Source organism: Pelodiscus sinensis, chromosome 9, assembly GCF_052426305.1.
Source record: "Pelodiscus sinensis isolate ZL-2025 chromosome 9, ASM5242630v1, whole genome shotgun sequence".
Classification (NCBI taxonomy): Eukaryota; Metazoa; Chordata; order Testudines; family Trionychidae; genus Pelodiscus; species Pelodiscus sinensis.
Genome location: NC_143060.1, coordinates 48700225 through 48723588, shown reverse-complemented (window position 1 = coordinate 48723588; position 23364 = coordinate 48700225). Strand labels below are relative to the sequence as shown.

Sequence of the window (23364 nt, the reverse complement as noted above, 5' to 3'; positions counted from 1 at the left end):
AGATACAAGTTTCGTAGCTACTTTGTTATTTATATTAACAACTGTCAGCATAGTAAGCAGTGTTAGCATGCTGTTCTCTTGTCATTTCAAAGTCTACTTAGCTCCACATTTTTAACAAATATTTTTCTCATAGCCTTTGTTCAAATATGCAACATATGAAATATGTATTGCTTGAGATGACAAATTCTGAAGTTATATGCATTCAACCATATAAATCAGGGATAGGCAATTTTTGACTGGGGGGGACCACGCCAAGATTTTGATAAGGGCTGCACTTTCCTATGGAGAAGGGACAGGGTCTGGGATGGAGGTTGGGTGCAGAAGGGAGTTCGGGGTCGGGGACTGAGGGTGCAAGATGGGGTGTGGCATCTGAGAGGGAGTTTGGGTCAAAGGAGGGGGTTGTGATCTGGGGCAGGGTCCTTGGGATGCAGTCGGAGGAATTATAAGGGCAGAAGAGGATTCTAGCCTGGGGAAGGGATATAGAAACATGTGCATGGTCTGGGAGGGAGCTGTGACTTGGAGGAGGAGGAGAGATGTGTTGCTGAGGGTTTGAATGGTGGCCTGGGGCAGAGTGTTGGGTAGATGGAGGGGCTAGGGTTCCAGAGGCAGACTGTGGCTCAGAGGCGCTTATCTAGAGGGCTCCAAGCCAGCAGCCCTGCAGGACCTTGAAGCAGGCTCTCTGCACACCGGAGGAGGGAAGGTTTCATGCACTGCCCCCACCCACAGCAAAATCTCTCAGCTCCCATTGGACAGTTTCCATGAAGCCTCCCCTCTCCTCTCAGCACCTGGAGCTGACACACACACAGGGAGCAGTCAGTCACTTAAAACAGCATGAAGCTGCTCTGTGACTAGGGATCCTAGATCGGGCAGTCTATAGGCCAGACTGGGCAGTTTGGCAGGCCAGATCTGGGTCGTATTTTGCCCACCCAGATGTAAATTAAGATCAAGTAAATATAGGTATACCTTCAAATATATTTTTATCTACCAAAAATGAAACTAGAAATATAATTTACAGATAGACCTAGTTCACATTATTCCCTTTTCCCCTACAAATAAATACAACCTTCTAATACTACCATTTGTATCTAAATTGCAGGCATCACATTTAGCTGTACAGTGCTAAAGCCATCAAATCATGTCATTCCAATCCAACAAAAAGACAGATAAAGCTGTCAACAGTATACTGATGACACTGGATTCTTGAAGGCCTAGCATATAAAAAATGGACTAAGGAATCCTGCAATACCCCCCCACGTTAGTTCATAGGCTAAATTACACTACGGATTATCTTAAAACAAGACTGGGCAAAACACCTTCCACGAGCCAAATCCACCCCGTCAAGCCACCAGATCCAGGATGCAGATGTAACAGGGAGCTCAGGCAGTCTCCCCTGCTTTCTCCACCCACTCAGAAAAGTGGATGCAGGGCTGTTTGTTTCATAAACCAGGGCGGGTGTGGGGGGGGGGGGGGGCGAGGGCGGAGAGAAGTGGTACTTCATGGCTGCTTCCACACCCACTACAATCCCACTGGCCAGGTTCTGGCCAATGGGAGCTGCCTGTTTCAATAACAGGCAGTGTGAGAAGCACCATTCCCTCTCCCCTTAGGCTCTGCAGCCTGTGCAGCGGCTGGGCAGGCTCCTGCCCGAGAAATATGCTACGCTGCTGGCCGAGAATATCACAGGTAAGTCTCCCGGCCCGAGCCTGCCTCTGGCACCTGAGTCCCTGCCTCTCCCCCTCAGTCCTCTGCCCCCCCCCCCACTCCTGTCCCCCTACCCCACATAAGCCAAACCCTCTGCCCCTCTCCTAAGCCCATGCCGCCTTCAGATCTTGCACCCCAATTCCTTGCCCTTTGGCACTACCCAAATCTCTACACCCCCTACTGTATCTCAGCCCCCTGCCCTAGGTCACAACCGCCTCCTGCCTTAGGTCAGAACCCAAACCCCTGTATCCCAATCTCATGCCCCAGGTCACAACTGCCTCCTTTACTCAAACTCCCTCCCAGACCTCACAGGCCCTCCTGCTAAGGCCTGTAGGTAAATAAAAGTACTTCACTGTTAAACGAATTAAATGTTCACTAGTAGATCCCAAACTTTGTATTCACATTTGTCTGTCTTCATTCACTAGATACACCTATGCCACCAAACCACTGCTGTCCCTGCATTAAGCCGAGCCCTAAAAACACACTGAACTGGACCGTGGAAGCAAAAGGACTCCAGATATCATCAGCTATACCTTGCCACAAAAACTCATATTCTTCCTTAAGTGAGAGTGATAATTGCTGAGAGCAACAACTTCAATAAGTAGCTTTCTTGAACTACAGGTTGAACCTCTCTAGTCCAGAACCCTTAAGACCTGACCAGTTCCAAATGAGAGAATTTTCTGGACCACGGGAGGTCAATATTGTCTAGCAGCATTACCAATACTTCCACTACTCACTGTGCTGTTAAAGGACATTTAGGGGTAAATTAGAGCTAAATAACAGCACAAAACACTGGGAGCTACAACTGCTGCCTTTAAACAAACTTTATGGAACCATGGGAAACTTGGCCACAACCATCAAAAGTGGACATCCAGGTAACTAAAGTCATTCTGGATGACAGATGTTTCTGGATTAGAGAGGTTCAAGCTGTAGTTAAAATTTATAGCAGAAAGCTATGTTGACACAGTACCCTATTATGTTGCATCTATATAAAACTTTTTCTATTTTCAAAGTGCTATACAAGCTTTGGGGCCGGAAAATACATTATGCAGAAGTGTAACAGACAATCCCGCTCATACTTACCTCTTCACATGTTTTGCTAGGGTCTTTTTGCTTGCATGCAATTTATTACAGTATGGACATTTGTGCTCCTTCTTATGAAATTCTGTTTCATTATTGTGTTTTTTTCTGTGAACTGTCAGGTTAGATTTTGTGGAATACCGCTGATGACAAATATCACACTCGAATGGCTTCTCACCTGTGTGCACACGGGTATGGATCTCAAGCTTCCCTACAAAATAAAATATTAGTTTAACTTAGAATGATCATACATGCTAGGGATGTTAAATGTCGATTAGTCAGTCAGTAAGGAGGAAGTGGGGGGCTCACTATCCTGCTACACCTCAGCCTTTTAAATAGTAGTAAGAGCCACCCACGGCTCTTATATTAAAAAGGTAGAAGAGCCACCATGGGGAACACGGGGCAAGCATGTTCCAGCTGCAGTGCTTCAGCCTTTGAAATGTAGCAAGAGTTCCGTGGGGCTCTTGCTACATTTCAAAAGCAGAAGTGCTTCAAGGAACACGAGGTGAGTGGGGACTGAAGCAGGCGCTGCTCTAATAAGCTCTGTGACTTCCACAATCAGCCAAAGAGGCTCAGCACTTCACCTCTGAAGCCTAGAAATGCATTAACTATTCCAGTTGAAATGAAAAATACCAATGACAAAAAAAAAAAAAAAAAAAAAACACCCAATTTATGAGGTCAGTGGGACCATTTGTGTGAAAAAACAGGTAAGAGTTGAACGTCAGCTTAGAAAGATAGTGGGAAAGCTTGGAGTACAGACTGAAGCAATGTCTTGATACTTCAAGGAACATTTCTCTCATCTAAGCCAGAATACAATATGTGATTAAAGGACTTAACCTCTCTTTGTAAAGGCTAATCTTAATGTATCACATCCCTCAACAATATAAAAATTAAATTTTATAATAAAATCTCAGTGCATCATGACTTGTAAGTAAAAATGTAAAGAGACCAACACAAGAAAGTGTATGTTTTCAGATCAACCAAATTTAAACTTAATGGCAAGACCAGTTAAAATCTCCATCAGACTTAGTATAAATCTAGAATTGAGTTTAGTATTATTCTGACATGCAGACATGTAAAAACATCTTTTAAAATAGTTACTACATTTGTACACACATACTGAGGATGTTAAAAACAAGTAATTGTGTAACAATGTAACCACTGAAAATCTCGGTTGTCACACAGCTATATACACTTGCAGTATGGGGCAGCAGGCAGCTCTGGGGGCACACCAGCTGCTGCCTGCCAGATCCGCATCCAGGGAGCCGATTGCTGCCCCGCAGTGTTGCCTCTGACACAGGGATAGCAAGGCAGGGCAGCAGCCAGCTCCTCAGAAATCAGCACACACTTGCTCCTGCCTGCTGCCCTTCACCCAGGGAGCTGGATGAATCCAAGGCAGCACCACAGGATGTAAAAGTATAATCGTTTAAATGGTTAACCAATAAACCAGGGTTTATATCAGAGCCAGCAACGCAAGGCAACAGCTGGCTTCCACCTGCAGCCCCAATCCCGGGAAGCTGGCAGGGGGAGCAGGGAGCACAGGAATTTAAAGGCACAGCAACCTCTTTTTTGGGGGCGGGGGGAGAAGAGGAGGGGCTCAACAAGTTTGGTCTTCCCTCCTTTTTTTGGTTGCTCAACCAATTTTTTCCCCTGCCATATTTGGTTTTTTTTGTGAAAGTATCTGGCAACCCTTGTTTACAGTTAAGTTAGCAATGTGCTATTACCACATTCAATATGTTTACATATTGCTGAAGAGACAATGCTTATATACACTATAGCCTTTACTATACGATAACCTCAAGAGAAAAAAATCAGCTACCTTAATCTGCTAAAATTGGACTGCTCAGCGGAAAGTCAAGCCTATGTTTGTAAAAAAAAAAAAAAAAAAAAAAAAAATCTCAATATGCCTTACACTCTACTAAGTTACTACTACTTTCTCTTCAAGCATCTTCAGTACACTAAGCATTGGAACCAAAACTGAGTGAAAAGAAAGATTTATCATTTGCAAATTTTTTTTTAAAAAAATAGCATTTTTAATTCACTGCTAATTTTAGTGCTACAGTGATAATTTATAATTTTCAAGATCTATATGAATTAGCACTTAATACTAAATTTTAGCAGACACAAACACTAATTTTCTATAAAAGTCAGAAAACTCTTTCCACTTAAAAATATCATGCCGTGAAGGAGACTAAATTTTAATTGCTCTTACCTGTTCTATCAAATGTTTTGTCACACTTGGGACACTGCAACAGTTTTTTGCTACTACTCTGAATGATAATTGGAGCTAAGCCTTCAGGAATATTTCCTACCGACTCAACTGGCTCAGGACTCGCTTCAGTAGCATCTTTTTTACTTTGCTCTTCAGTCTCAGAATCTTCATCTGATATTTCTTCTTCCTGACCCTCTTCGTCTGCATTGCACTCACTTCCACTATCTTCAAATTCATTTTTAACAGATGTTTCTCTCTCAGAAGAGACTTTATCTAAGTTGCTGTCAGATACATCACTGCTTTCATTATCACTGTTATCAAACTTAGCTGGACATTTACGGTTCCTTGTAGATCTTCTGGTAGAAAAGTCTTCTCTCTCAACCATTTTTAGTCCATGGTTTTTTTCCTGTGGAAGGGATCTGTGTGCTTTTGCCAAGTGGTTTTCTAAGGATTTCTTGTAACAGAAGCTTCGACTACAAAAAGTGCACTGATTACTATTTGATAGTTTACCAGTCAATTCATTGACAGTTTCAGCTGGTATTGGGTTTTCAGTTACTACTTCAGATTGTAAGCTGGAGATATTTTCATTATTGAGCAGTTTGACTGCATCTATAATGTCTAAAAATTTTGCTGCTTCCAACACTGAAGGGATTTCATTTTTATACACAAAAAACTCAGAAGTATACAAAAATTCAAGCAAATGCTGAAAAACAGAGGGAGTTACATGATCCAGTGTGACAACATCCGTACTTGGGTTTTTGCTCAAACAAGCATGAAAATAACTACTGCCAACAGCTACAACAACTTTATGTGCATTAAATTCTTTTCCTTCTACTATTATGAGTAAGTCACAAAAAGATGGTTGCTTCTGTCTATCATCATTTAAATATTTAAGTAGATTTTTATTATACTGCAGCGAACTTAAGAGTTTCCTTTCTTCTGGTGATGGAGGAAGTTCTTGGGAACATTCAACCTGGTCTACAACAGGTACTTCTGCAGATTTGGTGGCAGGTTCTTGGTCAGAATCTACTACAAAAATCCCATCTGAAATATTTTTCTCATGGCTAAGATGTATCTTCTCATTTAGATTTCCAGGGAGCTTTCTCCTTTTCTTCATTTCAGTAGTGCAGCTTTAATATCAGAAACTTCATAAGCAACTGAAAAGATTTACGGTGAAGCCAGAATTCAGTTCTGAAATTTTCAACAGATTATGAAAATATTCTGATCAATCTGCAAAAGATATTAATAAAAATTACACTCTCGCCAACAGTAGCTCAATTACTTACTAACACTATACACAACTTCTACTTACTTTTAATTGGGTTTGCATACTTTAAGCGTTTACTAAATACTTAAAACCTAGGCTCTTCTCATTCTAGCTTATCGTGTAACATTGAGGTGTACAAACAGAAGAAATGTGGCACATTTGTTTAATATGCAGAAGAGTGTGCTGCTATAGTTTGTGAAATACACTGAGACAGATGGAAGATATTATCCTTACATAGATTAGTTTTGCTCTTTCCAAAATCTTTTCAGAACAGAAATCTTGTTAAAAAACAAACCCCAATGTCAAGATTAAATATTAAAACCCAATATTAAGATTAACAGCACTTTCCACACAGATGTTAGTAGTGGGGAAAATGCATGGGTAACCGGTTAATCAGCACCCAGGAGTAGCCTCACAGAGACTGTGGGCAGACGGCTCTTCCAACCCTGCCTGGCCCCCATGCACTGTGGCAGCCCCAGTGTGCATGCGGGAAGAGGAGGAAGAAGCTGGTATTAGCCCCAGTCCCAGGGTAGTCAGGAGCCAGCAACAGCCCCAGCCCTAGGCAGGAGCTGGAGGTAGCCCCAGCATAGGGGTTGGGAGGACCAAGTCTTGGAGGCAAGCCCACCCAGCACTCTACTAAGTCAGGTCACCCTAATGTTTAACTGGTTAATTGATTAGTCAGAATCTTCCTCCCTAGTTGACTTAAGTCACTGAACTCGACACCTGTGAGGGCAATACTCTATTCTCCGACTAACATCCCACTAGGGAGTTTTGTGCTCCTGCAGCAGAGCAGCGTCAGACAGCCTGGGTGAGATTTCGGGTGGCAGATCATTTTGCCTCCACTTGTCAAATGCCCAGCCCCTCACCTCCCTGCTTCGGCCCAGGATGAGGGGAGCAACCTCGCCCGCTGGAGTCTTTTGACTCCCTACCCCCAAGAGACAGGCTGCGGCCACAGACGCACGGTCGCCAAGGACAGGCGGCCCTCACAGCCCCCAGGGAGGGACTGGCGCGCCCTTCCTCCCGCTCCGGGGCCCGGACGCCCCAATATTCCCGCCCAGGACTAAGGGAAGGGTCCCAATGGCAGGGAACCGTCTCCCCACCCTGCAGCGGCTGTCGGGCGCCCCCGGCCGCCACGCAGTGTGACAGCCCAGCTACAGGGGGTGAAACGCGTTCGCCACGCCCCCAAGCCGCCCGCACACACCTGCCCCGGGCCGGCCGTTCCCCGGGGCTCCCCCTCCGCCGCTGCGCTCGCAACCAGAGCCACCTCCCCCCCATGTCCGGGTTCCGGCGCCCCTGTGTCAGACGCAGCCTCGCTCTCAGGAAGAAAAACGCAACATCCGGGAGGCGGGGCTAACGTCGCCCTTCTGAGCACGCGCTGGCAGTGAGAGCGGCGTTTATGCGTCACTGCGGCTTGAGGCACGTGGTGCTTCGGGCGCTGCGCTTAGCTGCCCGCCTTGCGGGAGAGCCCCGCCCAGGGATCAGGGCGAAGCCAGCCTGCTCAGGCCTCGGGTGCGGCGTTCGGATTGGCTGTGGGGCTCGTGCTCCCTAGCCAGCACCAAGCCTCCGGCCCTCGCCCCGCCCCTTGCCTGCTGCCCCTGCGGGGCCAAAGGCTGCACGTCACAAAGAGCATCGCGAGCGGACCCTCGCCGCGGCGTCCTGGGGGCTGCAGCAGCTCCCGCCACGCCCCGCGCGCCTGTGACTGTGAGCCAGGGCGTACGGGCGGGAGTGAGGAGCGCGGCAGAGTCTAGCGAAGGGGGCAGAAAGGGGCAGTTGCTGGGTGCTAAGCTGGGGGGAGGGGGCGTCAGGCTGAGGTGGGAATGGAGCCCATGCTGCTCTGGCCCACATGACCAGTAAAGACTGGGAGCTGGCCACGCGATGCCTCCCTCTCTACAGTGCAAGCCAGGGCAGGAGCAGCCATTTTAAAAGTAAGATTGGTCCTCCCTGCCTGGCTCTGAAGTGGTGGAGAGGGGTTCCCAATGCTTGGGATTCCTGCCTCAGGAGGAGGGGGGGAGTGCACAGGGATGGTGGGACCCAGGGGCGGTCCTACACTAGCTGCCAGCAACTGGCGCCCTAGGCGAACCATTCAATTGGCGGCCCCACCTCAAAACCCCTCGAAGATATTGTGCCACTATTTGACACCCCATTTAACTTGGCGCTCTAAGCGACTGCCTAGTTCGCCTATATGGACGGGCCGCCCCTGGTGGGACCCTAGAGGGGCCTGGGTTTGAGGCAGGGGTGAGTGCATTGGGATGGGGAGACTGGGGGGGCCTGGCTCCGGGGGAGGGGTGGGTGCATTGGTGGTTAGTGTGTGGCCCTAAACTGAAGGAAGTGGTGCAACATTTTTGCTTAATAACTTTGATGTCTCCTTTTTTTTTCCTTGACAGAATTTTTTCCTGGTGCTGCTTTTTCTTTTCTTTTTGTTTTGCTTTCACTGCAGGAGCCAGAGTGATTGTACCTGCCACCCCATTCCAGTTCTTAACTCCTAGCTGGCCACGTTCTACTTCACCCCGGCAATGTGGCACACCCCGCGGCCAAGATGCTGTAATCGCTGCCTCCGCACAGTGGAGCACAGCGAGATGGGAAATGGGACAGGCTGCCAGATCATTCCAGCTCTGCCTCTGCGGTGGGGTAGAGGAAGAACACCTGCAGCTGCCAGGCACCAAAAATATCCTCTGCTGTCCGCCCCAAGCATAGGTTGAGGCAGCTGCTGCAGGACTCCCCAAAATGTGAAGTCTGGGTTCGCTCTGGTTCCTGCTCCATCTGTAGTCCCAGGGGCAGCCTTTCTCTGTTGCTCCCTGGATGACTATTAGCTGTTGAGGGCCAATCTAGATAATTACATGTGCAGTACTACTACAAAGCAAGCAGTATGAGGATAGCAGTGTATCCCACTGATTCCAGTGAGCCGAAAAATGGCAGCAGCTGACACACAACGTGACATCCTATGTGGCAGGGATGTGCCCCAGCGCCTCTAAGATTGAGAGTTCATAATCTGGGGGAAATCTAGCTTGCTGCATCAATTATGAGTGTTAAAAGTTTGCTTGAGTCCTAACACCTGCTTAGATTAAAAATGAAGCACTGAAAAAAGAAAAGCTATTACAGATTGTGTGACTATAACTTTGGAGAAGCAGGAACAGATAGAAGTATAATTTCAATGCAAAAAATATTACTAAAAGAGAGTCCTATGAAAACTTTATTTATAGATGTCAAGTTAACATGTCTGTTTCAAGTTATGCTCTGTATATGGGCACATTTCCACAGTGAATTACATGCATGTGGCACTCTTGTTTATACAAAAGTCACTTGCATCCAAAAGACAGAATTTGGCCTCTAATTTTATACTCAGTGGTTCTGTCTACACTGGTGGGTTCTTGCGCAAGAACATCCATGGCAGTGTGGACGCTCTCTTGCGCAAGAAAGCTCTGATGACCATTTTAGTCATAGGGCTTTCTTGCGGAAGTGCATCCACACTGCCATGTTACACTTACACTTGTTAGAAAAGAGCATAGCTCTTTTACAAGAAGCCCTGTCTTCTGACACCGTTGTAAATCTTGCGCAAGAGCAGGAGGGCAGTGCGGATGCTCTGTGGGTTCTTGCGCAATAATGGCCATTCTTGCACAAGAACCTGCCAGTGTAGACATAGCCTATAAGTGCAAACTTGTATGATCCTTACCACAGCTTTAAAGAAAAAAAAAGTTGAGAAAGTTCTTTCTGATAAAGTTAAAATACTTTCACTCATAATAATTCTTTGTCCTTATGGTGCATTTCACTTAGGGTTTCAAAGCCCTTTGTAAAAATAAATTAATGAAATCGCCATTGTTTTAATACTTTCCTAGTGACAAAAAAGCAAAGAACATAACTGTCTAGCCTTTATAAAACATATAGCCACATGAGGGTGCAATTTATCAGCATATCAAGAGCGTCTATAGTTCTGTTAATTGTCATTTCACTATTCCACAAAGAACTAGACAAAATGATCTAGACTACAAATCATGCATTTATGAAAGCTGCATAAAATACCATCGCATGAATGAAAATGAGCTTTATTCCATAGGATCCTTTCTCTGTAATTATGGATGTGATTTGTAAATGATATTTTAATTATTTCTACCAGTCATAGTTAGAAAAATAGGTTTTTCAGGAATAATTACTGGAAAAGGTAGGCAAATCATTTGTATTCATCAGCAGTATATCCTCTCGTTAACCATTATGTTATTTTATTTTCTGTTTGCATTTTCATATTTTAAACCCTTCTATTTATAATGATTAAATTCTCTTTTTTATATTTGGTTCTATTTTTGTTTAGCCTCTGATTAATATTGCATGAAATAAGATTATATTTTTTAAAGTACAGGATTAAATTTTCAAATAATACTTGAAATATTTCTCAGTTCTTTTCTTCCATTTGTTAATGTTGGCCTTGAAATGTAATAATGGCCAATGAATGACAATATAATCAGTTATTTATCGTGGATTTGCTTGTGCAAAAGGCAAACATCTAATTTTCTTTGTGTGCAGTGTTGGTATAGCTGTGACAGTCCCAGGATTTTGGAGCGACAAGGTGAGGTCTCTTTTGGCCCTATGCTTCTATGATTCCATAAGGTGGGAGAGGTAATATCTTTTATGGGACCAACCTATGTTGTTGAAAGATACAAGCTTTCAAGTTATGCAGATTTTTTCTTCATGTTTGAGAAACATATTAGAGAGAGAGAGACTGGGAACTGGCCTTCATATGCAAATTTGACACATTTACCCAGGGACTGAACAAAGACATTTCCTGGATGGGCTGTTATATTCCACACCCAAATGACATCAAAAGCTAAGTATGGGACACTTACAGCCCACTCTATTATTCTCATTTAGGACAGACACTTTAATTTACAGGGGGGAGTTTTCCTCCTTCCCCCCTCCCCTCTTTTTCTGCTTTAAATTTGTCCCTCTGTGCCTCTTGTTTAACTCATCTGAAAAAGTGGGTGCCCATGAAAGCTCATGATACTATGTATATATATTTTTGGTAGTCTCTAAGGTGCTACAGGACCACTCTTAAGTTTTTAAATTCCAGACTAACACAGCTTCCCCTCTGAGTCACCAATTTAGTCAGCTATGCTGGCAGTAGACCAAAGTGATTGAGATTGTACTTTAGCAGCTTGATTGTCTAGGATTTCATTTATGGGAGAAGAGGAGGCAACACAAGGCAAAAATTCTACATGAATAGATGATATGAGTATGCCATAAATCTTCACTATTCACACAGTCAGGCGTATTGCAAAGTCCATTATGTATAATAAAAAGTAATATAGTCACAAACATCTGTTTTTAAACTACTGTAATACAGCCAACCAGATATTTATTTGACTTTTGAAAGTTATCTCTAGATCTAGAATCAAGAGACAGTCCATGCAAAATACATTCTCTCTCTCTCTCTCTCTCTCTCTCTCTCTCCCCCTGTTCAACACATCTTCCGTGTTGCATCATTCTGCCCTCTTGGTGAGCCACTGTGGTACAGCATAGTAGTCTGATGGCACCCATACATCGTGAGAAATACAGTCTGCGTAGGGAGCCCAGCCAACAAAGCCAGATGAACCCATGTGGAACCTGTACTACAACTTCAATGAAACACCATACTGGCATTCCAATAGCAAAATGTTTGACTTTTCAATTAAATGTTGATTTTTCTATGCAATCAGGAACATTGCACAAACAAAAAACTGTTTAGTCAAAACTTCAATATTGCATTGAATAGTTGAAAAACTATTTAAACAAATTGTTTGACCAGGTCTATATACAGCACAATAATATATCAACATTACAGCCATATTACTATTAACATCATCATCATGAAAGGAGAATAATCTGTCACTGCCAAGCTGCAAGTACATGGAACAGGTCTCCAAGCCTTCTGCTACACTAAGGAACAATCAGTTATTTGTTGATAAAAAATAAGTCCTTTTGACATCGAGTCTGGTAACATCTCTTCATGAGTAATAGCAAAATATATCCTAAAATAAACAGAGTAATGAGATTAATGTCAGATAAGCATTGATATGAACGAGAGTGAAAGTGGAAGTTGAACTTAATATAGCTCTCAATACAACTCTTGAAGACTTTAGGCAAAAAAATGCTACTGAGGTCAAACTAAAATGCATCACTACAGTTAGATAAAGTTCAACTTGTTTTTATTTTGCATCATGGAGCTCAATATTTGCATTTGTGTATCAGCCACAAAGAACTCTGTAAACACTAGGGATGTAAAATCCTGTTTAGTTCATTAACTGGTTAAATATCAAATTTAACCAGTGAACTGATTAAATAGAGTGGGGGGTTGCTCCCCGACAAATCACATCTGCCTGTCTGAGCTAGAGTGCCCCCTGTGACAGACCCGGCCGGGTCTGCACTGACCGCGGGGGAGAGACCCCCCACGGCCCACAGGAAGGTGGCTGCCGCGGAGGTCGGCAGCCGGCAGAGCGGCGTGCGGACAGTCCAGACCCGCCGGAGGAAGTGGGTAGGCACGCGCCGCGGGACAAGCAGGGGGGCTCAAGCCGCAACGCCGCGCCCAACCAGAGCACCACGCTTTGCCTCGCAGGGCGGGGCCGCGGGCAGGACGCCGGGGAGGCGGGGCTTACCCCTACAGCATCATTCCCCGGCGCCTACAAAGGCGGTGGCGGCCCGCACGGAAGGGGGAAGGACAGGGAGCCGTCACCCTGGCTTTCAGGGGTGCCCGACATCCAGCACCCCGGGCAGCGAGAAAAGACGGCACAAGCAGCTGGCGACTTGCCTTGGGACGGACCCGACGTCTTCGGCGGGGTAAGCGAACTGGCACCGGCTCGGCCGCGGGGGCCGACCAGCGGGGAGTGGAAGCAGCCCGGAGCGGGACCCTTCTGGCGCCTGTGGGCAGACGAGTTGCGGGCACCAGCCCCGTCTGCCGTGGGGGACAGCGGTTAGGTGCTGCACTCCACTTAGGGCTATGGGCTGGGACCCGGAGGTGAGGGTGGGCCCGGGTCCCCCGCTCACCCCAACCCCGAAGCAGGTGTTCGAGCACTAGAGACGTTCTCACGGGGCGTGGCGAGGACCGAGCCGCAGCCCTGAACCCCCCCCCCGACGATTACAGGCCCCTGAGGGGCGAAGGGGGCCCTGCCCCGGATCACGGGGGAAGGGACTCCCACGGTGGTGGGTCCGCCGCACCCCCCCTCTGCCCGACCTAGGGCAGAGGGGGTGATCGCACCCACTGACTGGCACCGCGATTAAACTGGGCTAGGGACACCAGGGACAGTCGAGAGACGGGTGGGTCCGCAGAACCCCCTTTAAACTCCCCCCCGGGGAGATAGGGGCACGGTGTTCGCACCCAGAAACTCCGTCACACACCCCCACTTGCAGCATGCCCTGCGGGGCTGGAACAGCCTCCTGCCCACAGCAGGCAGAGGGCTGCTCCAGGCACCCCCTAGCTAAGCATAACCTGATTTACCATTAACATCCCTATTACACACCCACTAGCCTTACTCTTAGTTCACCAGTTATCCGGTTTCCTGCCCCAGCTTTAACTTCAGTCCATTGCACTGTAGCTTTGAGCCCTGTAATATATTACATGGCTTAAAAGTACAGCAGTTCAGTAAAATGCATAATCTTCTGGAATTTTAATAATAGGTGTATAAAACATACTGCATATGCAATGATAGAAAATCAGGGAAATGCTTCTGCTTTGCTCTAAATTAAAAGGTTATTAGAGTTGGTGATTTCAACTCTATATATGTGCTGCCAGTTCAACAATTTCACATGTAGACTCTAGTTAAAAAAAAATCTGACTGGCTCTAATTCAGAGAGTCGTAAGATCTAACTATAATTTAAGAGAAGCAAAATTACACAAAAATAGCATGAAACTTTTAAAAGTTAATAGCAAGTTTCATTAATTTGTGGGAAAACTAATATTTTCTCCAGCAGCTCACGTGCCCCTATGACAAACCACTAGAATAAAAGTCCAGGTCCACATCTGATGATGAGTCTTCACCTCAACCATAGCTTCTATCTTATCTGATATAAGTATTCTCATCCCTATAAATCTTGAAGATACATAGTATATACAACTTCTGATGGTCACGCTTCTCCTAACGTCTCTAAATGACCCATACTTTCTTTTGTACATTTGTTTTATGATTCTTTCTTTTCAGTAGTGAGGAATGAGTGAGGAAAAAAGCTCTGAAATTTGGATTGTCATCTTTTCTAAGATTTCTATTTCTAATACCCACATTCACACAAAACTTTTAAACTAGGCCATAGAGAAAGAGAATTGAAGCTGGAGGCTTAAACAAATTGTCTAGCAAACTGTGTTAAATTAAACCTACTGGGGAAAATGCTATCTACATGCAATTTCAACTAGGCAACCTAGGTCTTCCAATTCAGTTCTTTGAGGGTCACTAATCAGCTGAAGGTTTGGAATACTAATGTTAGTTCCTGGCATGTGCGCCCTGTGGACCAAGCCTCACCTATTTCACAACAACCACAGCAGTGTGCAGACATGAGGGTCAGATTCTTTCTCTCAGCGCCAGCCTGGCCTATTTCAGCCCCCAAAGTGATCAAGAGAGCACTAACAGTAGTACTGCTGCTTGTGCTCCCACAGGATTTCTTCTAAAGAGAGTAGTTCAGAGAGCTGGCAGAGGCTGCCCTGGCTGTTTGCTGAATAAGCACAACCTCAGCTGAAACTGTCCTCCCCTGAGGCTGCACTGACCAGCAAGGGAGTCTTCCAGTCAGAAAGGAAGTTACAGGTGCTTTGCACTACTGCAGACTCACTGAAAACACACTTTCTTCTGCTGGTACCCATGCCATTGCAGACATTAAGTGATTCTAGCCAATAGTTTTAAGATTCCTACACTTTTCCTACTCCTTGACATTATTGCTCTTTATCAAAGCCTGACAAAGTCCCTTGGAAAATATCAGGCCTCTTTTTATGGCTATGTCTAGACTACAGGGTTTTTTGAAAGAAAGTTTCTTTCTTAAAAAAAAGTCACCTGCATCTAGACTGCTGCTGCGTTCTTTTGAAATTAAATTGAAAGAATACGGTGTTTTTTTCTACAGCGGTAAACCTCATTTTACGAGGAAGAACACCTTTTTTCAAAAGAGCTCTTTTGAAAAAAGGCGTTCTTGAATGCAAACTGGGCTATTTCAAAAGAAAGCATCCAGATTGCCTGGGTGCTCTCTTTCGGAAAAGCAAATAGCTTTTTCGAAAAAAGTTGTGGCTGTCTAGACGATCTCTTTTGAAAGAAGCTTTTTTGAAAGAAGCATGTAGTCTAGATGTACCCTATATAAATTGTCTGTGCTTTGTGTAGCAGCTAATTTCCATTCAGAAAAACTTTCTTCTATTCTAAGAGCCTGGAAAGAGTGAGGTAGTTGAGCAGTATTCTGCTCCCTCGCTCCCAATAGATGTAGATTTCTCTTGGTGTATGATATTTTTTATTAAGGCCGTTCTTCTGTTGAAATAGTCCAGTGTTATGGCCCCCAAAATGACCATAAAAAACAGCAGAAAGTATAATTTAAAATGTAAAAATCCCCTACAGAAAAATAAACCAAACTAGGGATGTAAAATAGCATTTACAATGTTAACTGGTTAAACTATATATTCAGCTGGTTACTGCCTGCTGCGTGCCCGTTTATATCTCTAACTGAAACTAGTCTCATCTCTGTCTTTTCAGTATGTGTCTCGAATGTACATTGTACAGATTCAGTCACTAGACAAGGTAAACAATTAATCTCTAATTCTGTAGGCCTGACTCTCTGCTGGTGTTGTATTAAACCCCAGTGTTGTATTACTGTACTAATACTGTGTGCGGTGCTTATTTGGGGGTAATCCTGTCATTAGTGAATACTCAGAACTCCCCTGGCCATCAATGGAAGTTCCATGTGTGGAACAGTGGCAATCCTGTGCTTGCTTACATGCCCTTCAGACCTTCTTCCTTTTCATTATCACATGTTATGCTGGTCTGACGCTCCATAATTATTCATTTCTTTTCAAAGATCTACACAAGAGACCATTGAAAAGTGAAGGTGAGTAATGAATGCTGAGCTCAGTCCTCAGGTTGGATTCTTGTATCCGCTGAGTTCTCATTGTGCTACACACACACACACTGTGTCAGGACACACTTCCTAGAGAACTCATCCTGTGTAAGGTGCCTACTCCAGCACATTCTGCTACTACCTCCTTGGAATGGTGAGTTAGGAAACAGGTTGGGAAAGAGTGTGTACATGGCAAACCGAGGCTAATGTCCCTTCATGATGTTTTATTAGAACTATATGTTGTAGCTACCCCCTGCAGCTGTAACTAGCATTGGGGGTGCAGAGCAGAAAGGAGGAGGCACAAACACAATGGGGATTTCAGCTCTTTATGAGAAAATACTCCCAGTATCAAAGAGGTCATTTTCTAATAATGGAAACAAAACTGTACAATCTTTGGCTCTCCAAAAGCCTCAGCATAGCTGGGCACCCCACCGAACTGCACACCAAGAAACCCACAAATGGTTTTGCAGAAGTGAACTATTTATTGAGGCCCTATTATAAGACAACACATTTCCAGTAATAAAGGGTAACAGAGAGGTGATGCCATTGTTACTTCATTCAGTCAACCAGAAACCAATTATCCCTGGCTGACAGGTCCAATTATATCAATGGCTAGTGGGGTATTATGCCATCTCTCAGCCCCTTAGATTTAGGTAATTGGCATTTCATTGCAATCGCCCTTGGTATTGCCCATTGGGATATAAAATGTGAAGGCCTTCCTACCCTTCCCCACTCCTCCTACTGTACATATTTAGCTTTTCTCCTCAAGAGAAGGAGTGGTATTTTGGAACAGGTGCAGCAAGCATGACAATAAGCCATCTTTAATACACTTAGCCCTACCAAACTGAAACCAGCAGGTAACTTCATAAGAACGGCCGTACTGGGTCAGACCAAAGGTCCATCTAGCCCAGTATCCTGTCTGCCAACAGTGGCCAGCACCAGGTGCCCCAGAGAGGGTGGACCGAAGACAATGATCAAGCGATTTTTTTTTCCTGCCATCTTTCTTCAGCCTCTGACAAACAGAGGCCAGGAACACCATTTCTATCCCCTGGCTAATAGCCTTTTATGGACCCTAACCTCCATGAAATTTTCTAGCTTCTCTTTAAACTCTCTTATAGTCCTAGCCTTCACAGCCTCCTCTGGCAAGTAGTTCCATAGGTTGACTACACGCTGTGTGAAGAAGAACTTTCTTTTATTAATTTTAAACCTGCTACCCATTAAATTCAATTGGTGTCCTCTAGTTCTTCTATTAGGGGAACTAATAAATAACTTTTCTTTATTCACCCTCTTCATAGCACCCATGATTTTATATACCTCTATCATATCCTCTTGTCTAAACTGAAAAGTCCCAGTCATTTTAACCTCTCTTCATATGGGACCCATTCCAAACCCCTAATCATTTTAGTTGCCCTTTTCTGAACCCTTTCCAAGGCCAAAATATCTTTTCTGAGGCGAGGAGACCACATCTGTACACAGTATTCAAGATATGGGCGTATCATAGTTTTATACAGGGGCAGTAAGATATTCTGGGTCTTATTTTCTATCCCTTTCTTAATAATTCCTAGCATCCTATTTGCCTTTTTTGACCGCCGCTGCACACTGTGTGGAAGTTTTCAGAGAACTGGCCACGATAACTCCAAGATCCCTTTCCTGATTTGTCATAGCCAAATTAGCCCCCATCATACTGTACGTATAGTTGGGGTTATTTTTCCTCATATACATTACTTTACACTTATCCACATTAAATTTCATTTGCCATTTTGTTGCCCAGTCACTCAGTTTGGTGAGATCTTTTTGGAGTCCCTCACAGTCTGCTTCAGTCTTGACTATACTAAACAGTTTGGTATCATTCGCAAACTTCACCACCTCACTGCTTACCCCTTTCTCCAGATCATTTATGAATATGTTGAACAGGATTGGCCCCAGGACTGACCCTTGGGGACACCAGTAGTTACCCCTCTCCATTCTGAAAATTTACCATTTATTCCTACCCTTTGTTTCCTGCCTTTTAACCAGTTCTCATCCATGAAAGGACCTTCCCTCTTATCTCATGGCAATGTAATTTACACAAGAGCCTTTGGTGAGGGACCTTGTCAAAGGTTTTCTGAAAATCTAAGTATACTATATCTACTGGATCTCCCTTGTCTGCATGTTTGTTAACCCCTTCAAAGAACTCTAATAGATTAGTAAGACATGATTTCCCTTTACAGAAACCATGTTGACTTTTGTCCAACAAATTATGTTCTTCTACATGCCTCACAATTTTATTCTTTACTATTGTTTTGACTAATTTGCCCGGGACTGAAGTTAGACTTATCGGTCTTACTTATCGGTCTGTAATTGCCATGATCGCCTCTAGCACCCTTTTAAAATATTGGTGTCATGTTAGCTACCGTCCAGTCATTGGGCTCGTCTACACTGGCCCCGTTTCCGGAAGGGGCATGTTAATTTCAGAGATCGTAATAGGGAAATCCGCGGGGGATTTAAATATCCCCCGCGGCATTTAAATAAAAATGTCCGCCGCTTTTTTCCGGCTTTTAGAAAAGCCGGAAAAGAGCATCTACACTGGCCCCAATCCTCCGGAAAAAGCGCTTTTCCCTATTACGATCTCTGAAATTAACATGCCCCTTCCGGAAACGGGGCCAGTGTAGATGTAGCCATTAGGTACGGAAGCCCATTTAAAGGATAGGTTACAAACCACAGATAATAGTTTAGCAGTTTCCCATTTGAGTTCTTTTAGAACCCTTGGATGAATGCCATCCGGTCCCGGAGTTTTGTTAACATTAAGTTTTTTTATTTGTTCCAAAACCTCCTCTAATGACATTTCAATCCGGGACAGTTCCTCAGATTCATCACCCACAAAGGACGGTGCAGATTTGGGAATCTCCCTAACATCCTCAGCCATGACAAGGAGTAATGCCAAACTCTAATTAGCTAATTTGGAATAAGCGCTGTGTAGACGCTTAGTCTGAATTAGCTGGCCTCCAGCCCTTCCCAGTTCCCTCTGATGGCCATTCTGGGCCAAACCAGGAAAACTCTACAGCTCCCTCTTCCCAGCCCCGGACCCCTTCAAGGGGCAGAGTCTTTTCGGCCACAGGGCCTGTGCAAGCTGCAGGCCTATCAGCTCAGAGCCCGCAGACGCTGCCCCTGACCCAGGTGCCAGCATGAGTCAGCAATCCAGTGCCAGCCAGCCCTCCACCACTCCCCGGGACCAGTCTAGCAGCTCCCAGGGGACGGAAAAGGTGGGCGCCATCCTGGTCCAGTGCGGAGATCATGGACCTGATTGAGGTTTGTGGGGATGCCTCCAACGTCCATAATCTCTGCACTGGATGTAGGAACACGGCCATCTACCGACGAATGGCTGACACCCTGGTCACCAAAGGCTATGTGCGCAACCAGGAGTATGTGCGCACTAAAATTAAAGAGCTGCAGCAGGCCTGTGCCAGAGTGGGCAGCTCCCAACCAGGGGCAGACCCAGACCTCTTCCCATATTTTGATGCTCTGGACCGCATCCTGGGGGAATCAGATGGTCCATGCCCCCCAGGTGGTCATCGACCCTGGGGCCAAGGGCCCTGACCAGGGCACAGAGGAGGAGGAGGAGGACGATGGTCAGGAGTCCCAGGAGCCTGGAGGAAGTGTGCTGTGCACCCCAGAGCCCTGCCAGCAAGCCTGTCGCCTATGTCATCCGACACCGGGGAGGCCTCAACACGTGAGTGCCATCACTGTCCCCTTATGCCAGGCATGTCCAAAGTCCGGCCCGCAGGCCAATTGCGGCCCGTGTTCTGGTTTAAAACGGCCCCCCAGGTAATTTGGCAATATCTATCTTTTATGGCCCCCAACGAATCCATATGTATTGAGATGAATACATTGTAAAATCTCAGTTAATGTCAGTTGGTCTAAATCAGTTATAAATATATTTGGACACAACATGTATACTTGGTGTTATGTTCCTGTTCATATTTTTTGAACTTAAAAGTTGACAGACAACCTTTATTACCAATAATATGTAATGTACTTTACAATGTTCCTGACATATATTTCAGCTTCCTGGATTTTTTTTTTCATCTGGCCTTCAGATATGAAAGGCAGAGTGATTTAACACCTGTTTAGATTTGGCATCCATGTGACGAAATGAAAAGTATGCCGTTTGCAATAAACTTTGCATAAAATAGTTAATTTGCGTTTAATTTTAATGGTTCAAAGAATGTCAAGCAAAATGGTCGGCCCTCACACATGTTCACTTCATCAAATCTGGCCCTCTTTGAAAAAAGTTTGGACACCCCTGCCTTATGCGGTGGGTGAGGGGAGAGAGGGAGCCCAGGGACTGCGAGCATGGGCCTTGCTGACCACGGATCATGCAGGAACCTGTGCATGTGCCGCGTCAGGTGGGGCATGTGGCCCCAGCTGCCTGCCACACAGGGGCCCTGGCCTCTTACCCACACGCATGTATGTATGAAGGCACATGACATGCTCCTGACCCCGGGGAGAGACACTGCACAATGCTTTCCCTCCAGAAGCCTCCTCTATTCAGAGGCAGAGTACATCTCCCCTCCCCCATACACACCCACACTATATACAGCACAGGGGCATGGGTGCAGTCCTGGGCCAGCTCACACTCCCGGGTACAGCAGGACATGATGGTGCGGAGACCTGCCATCCTCGCCTTGCAGAGGGGGGCTGGTTTTCAACCACTGTGTCCCCAGGGATAACAGAGCATGTCTCTGGTTTCTCCACAGCCACACCAGCTGCGAGTGCAGGGCACACCACCCCGCCCAGGACAGCCTCCCGCACCCGGGCCAGCAGGATGACCTGCCACCTGGAGGAGTACCACCAGCAGCATCTGGCACTATATGTTAGGCAGGTCCACTGCCAGGAGTGTTGGGTGGAGGAAGACCTGAAGCTGTGGCGGGATGGCTTGCGGGAGCTGCTTGCCCAGGGCTGTGCCATATGGGATCACCTGCAGACCCTGGTGCAGAGATTGCTGCAGCCCCCGTGGCCACCCCAGCTATCACTCCTCCTCTCACTCCTGCTCCTCCCCTGCTCCTCCCTCCCCACCTGCCATACCCACTTCCCCCCGGGGACGCCGATGCCCCCGCACACGCAGTGCTGTGACAGGAGGGTGGGCAACACCCCCAACCCTGAGCTTCTCCTCCCCTTTTCTCCCCTTGCCTCCCCCTTCCAGGTCCTTCCTCCCAGGTGTCCCCCTCCCCTCTCCCACCCTCTCTCCTCCCATCTCCTGCCTCCTTTCCCAAGTCTCACCAGGGTTTCATTCTCCATCTCCCCTCCCCCCCCGTTTTGTGAAATAAAAAGAGTATGTGTTTATGAAAATACATGTATTTTATTTGACATTAGGAAGGGGGGCTAGGGAGGGGTAAGTGGAAGGACGTGAGGGAGGAATGAGGCACAAGACCCCACTGGGGCAGACCAGGGAGGCTCTAAGTACTCCTCAGGGTGGACACTCTCCCGCAGGGCTTCCTGGATGCTGACAGTCTCCCAATGGATGTCCCGGATGGCAGCCTGCAGCAGGTGCAGCCAGGCTGATTGCAACGCATCTACAAGATGCACCAGAGTGCCCAGGAGCAGCTCTATCTCCATGTTGCAGAGTGCTATGATGTCTCGAGTGAGGGCAACCAAAGCACTCCGAGACACAAATGCTTTGCTATCCCGCAGCGAGGCAGGCAAGCAAGCAGGGACCCCTGAGAACTGGCTGGCCGGGGCATGGGGTGTCCCTTTAAGCACAAGCCTCAGATAGCCTCAGGGAACAGCCACACACAGACACTCCTGACCTGATGCCCTGTCTGACCTGTTTCTGGCTGGCCTTAAATCCGCATTTGTGTCCAGTCAGTGTGGCTGCAGTATTTTGAATTAGCAAAATGCTAATTCAAACTGCATTTTGTGTGTAGATGCGTTAATTCGATTTAGCTTAATTTGAAATAACTATTTTGAATTAAGATAACTCGAATTAACGCTGTAGTGTAGACATACCCTATCTCTCACCCACGAAAGTCTGCAAACCTCTGCTTCTGTTGATCTTGCAAATGGCCTGTTGCAGCATGGACAAAAGATAAAATATAACCCATATTACTTAACCTGGACTGTGAGCTTATGTACGTTCTTACATTCAAGTGCAACCCTGCCCTCTAATAGATTGTAATACAGACATGGCACTCATTGGAAAGTGCATTCACAGGCTGTACCATCTTGTTATGCCCTAGAGCAGGAACCACTGCCTGCAGGGAAACCTGACTCACCAGACAGCCTAGGGATGGGCTGTACTACACCCATGCTGCTCCTACACTTAATGGAATCTAGACTGCCACACAATCTAGTCAGTAACTGCACCAACAGACGTGGTTGTCTGTGTGAGGGAAGGTAAGCAGCATATGCACACAGACAGGTACAAACTGCAGGACCACTAATTCTGGGCTCTTGCTAGACTCTCATATATCAACATGTCTTGGCTCCAGATAGGAAAGGACACGGATCTGTACCCAGGTGGGTTAATGGCAAAGCCCTCCCCCAAGGAGTTGAGTGCTGCTGTATTAGTGTTAGCAGGTCTTCACAAACTTGGGCAGACATAAGGTCTAGTGTATTACACCTGAACCCAGACATCAGTCAAGCTAACACAAAGGGCCTATGGCAACGTTTCTCAAACTGTGGGTTATGACCCCTGGGGGGGGGAGGAGTCGCAGCTGAATTCAGTTTTTCACTTGCGACCCCTCTCCCCCAGGCCGCAAAGAGCGGCAGGGCAGTAGAAGGCCTGCCGGCAAGCTGTACAGAGTGGCCAGGGCCACAGGACTCCAGGAACTGCAGGAGGAGGAAAGGCAGTGGGAGAGTGAGGCTAGTGCAGGAGCGGACATGCGAGGGGCCAGCCAGGGCACAGTTGCTGGGCAACCGAACGCTTCCCCAGCTGGGAGAGGGCAGGGTCCTTCAGGCAGCAGTCTGGGGGATTGGGTCGGGGCAGAGGACCCGGAGGTAAATAAGGGCATGTGGGGGTCAGAGGAGACATGGGAGAGGAGTGGAGGATGGAGGAGAGGAGAGGAGAGAGGGAAGGAACTAAAGGGACACA

The 23364-nt window shown here is 46.3% G+C and overlaps 2 protein-coding genes and 1 long non-coding RNA gene across 3 annotated transcripts in view; 2 read left to right on the top strand and 1 right to left on the bottom strand.

Moving 5' to 3' along the window:
• The window catches only part of LOC149523935 (uncharacterized), a 30170-nt gene extending 27384 nt beyond the window's left edge, over nt 1-2786 (top strand). Inside the window, exons 3-4 of the mRNA XM_089780569.1 lie at nt 1605-1680; nt 2124-2786. Of these exons, the coding sequence (XP_089636695.1) occupies nt 1605-1680; nt 2124-2281 (234 nt within the window). The 3' untranslated portion in view covers nt 2282-2786. The remainder of the gene's footprint in view (nt 1-1604; nt 1681-2123) is intronic.
• ZBTB41 (zinc finger and BTB domain containing 41) overlaps nt 1-7645 on the bottom strand; it is a 29884-nt gene extending 22239 nt beyond the window's left edge. The window contains exons 1-3 of the mRNA XM_006130666.5: nt 7459-7645; nt 4991-6220; nt 2782-2989 (exon numbers count right to left, since the gene is read on the bottom strand). Of these exons, the coding sequence (XP_006130728.3) occupies nt 2782-2989; nt 4991-6107 (1325 nt within the window). The 5' untranslated portion in view covers nt 6108-6220; nt 7459-7645. The remainder of the gene's footprint in view (nt 1-2781; nt 2990-4990; nt 6221-7458) is intronic.
• Nucleotides 7646-8188: 543 nt separating this feature from the next.
• Nucleotides 8189-21602, top strand: LOC112547032 (uncharacterized). Its single transcript, XR_016350273.1, has 3 exons — nt 8189-15979; nt 16257-16286; nt 21032-21602. It is a non-coding gene; the product is annotated as an uncharacterized LOC112547032 (long non-coding RNA).
• Nucleotides 21603-23364: the final 1762 nt, after the last annotated feature.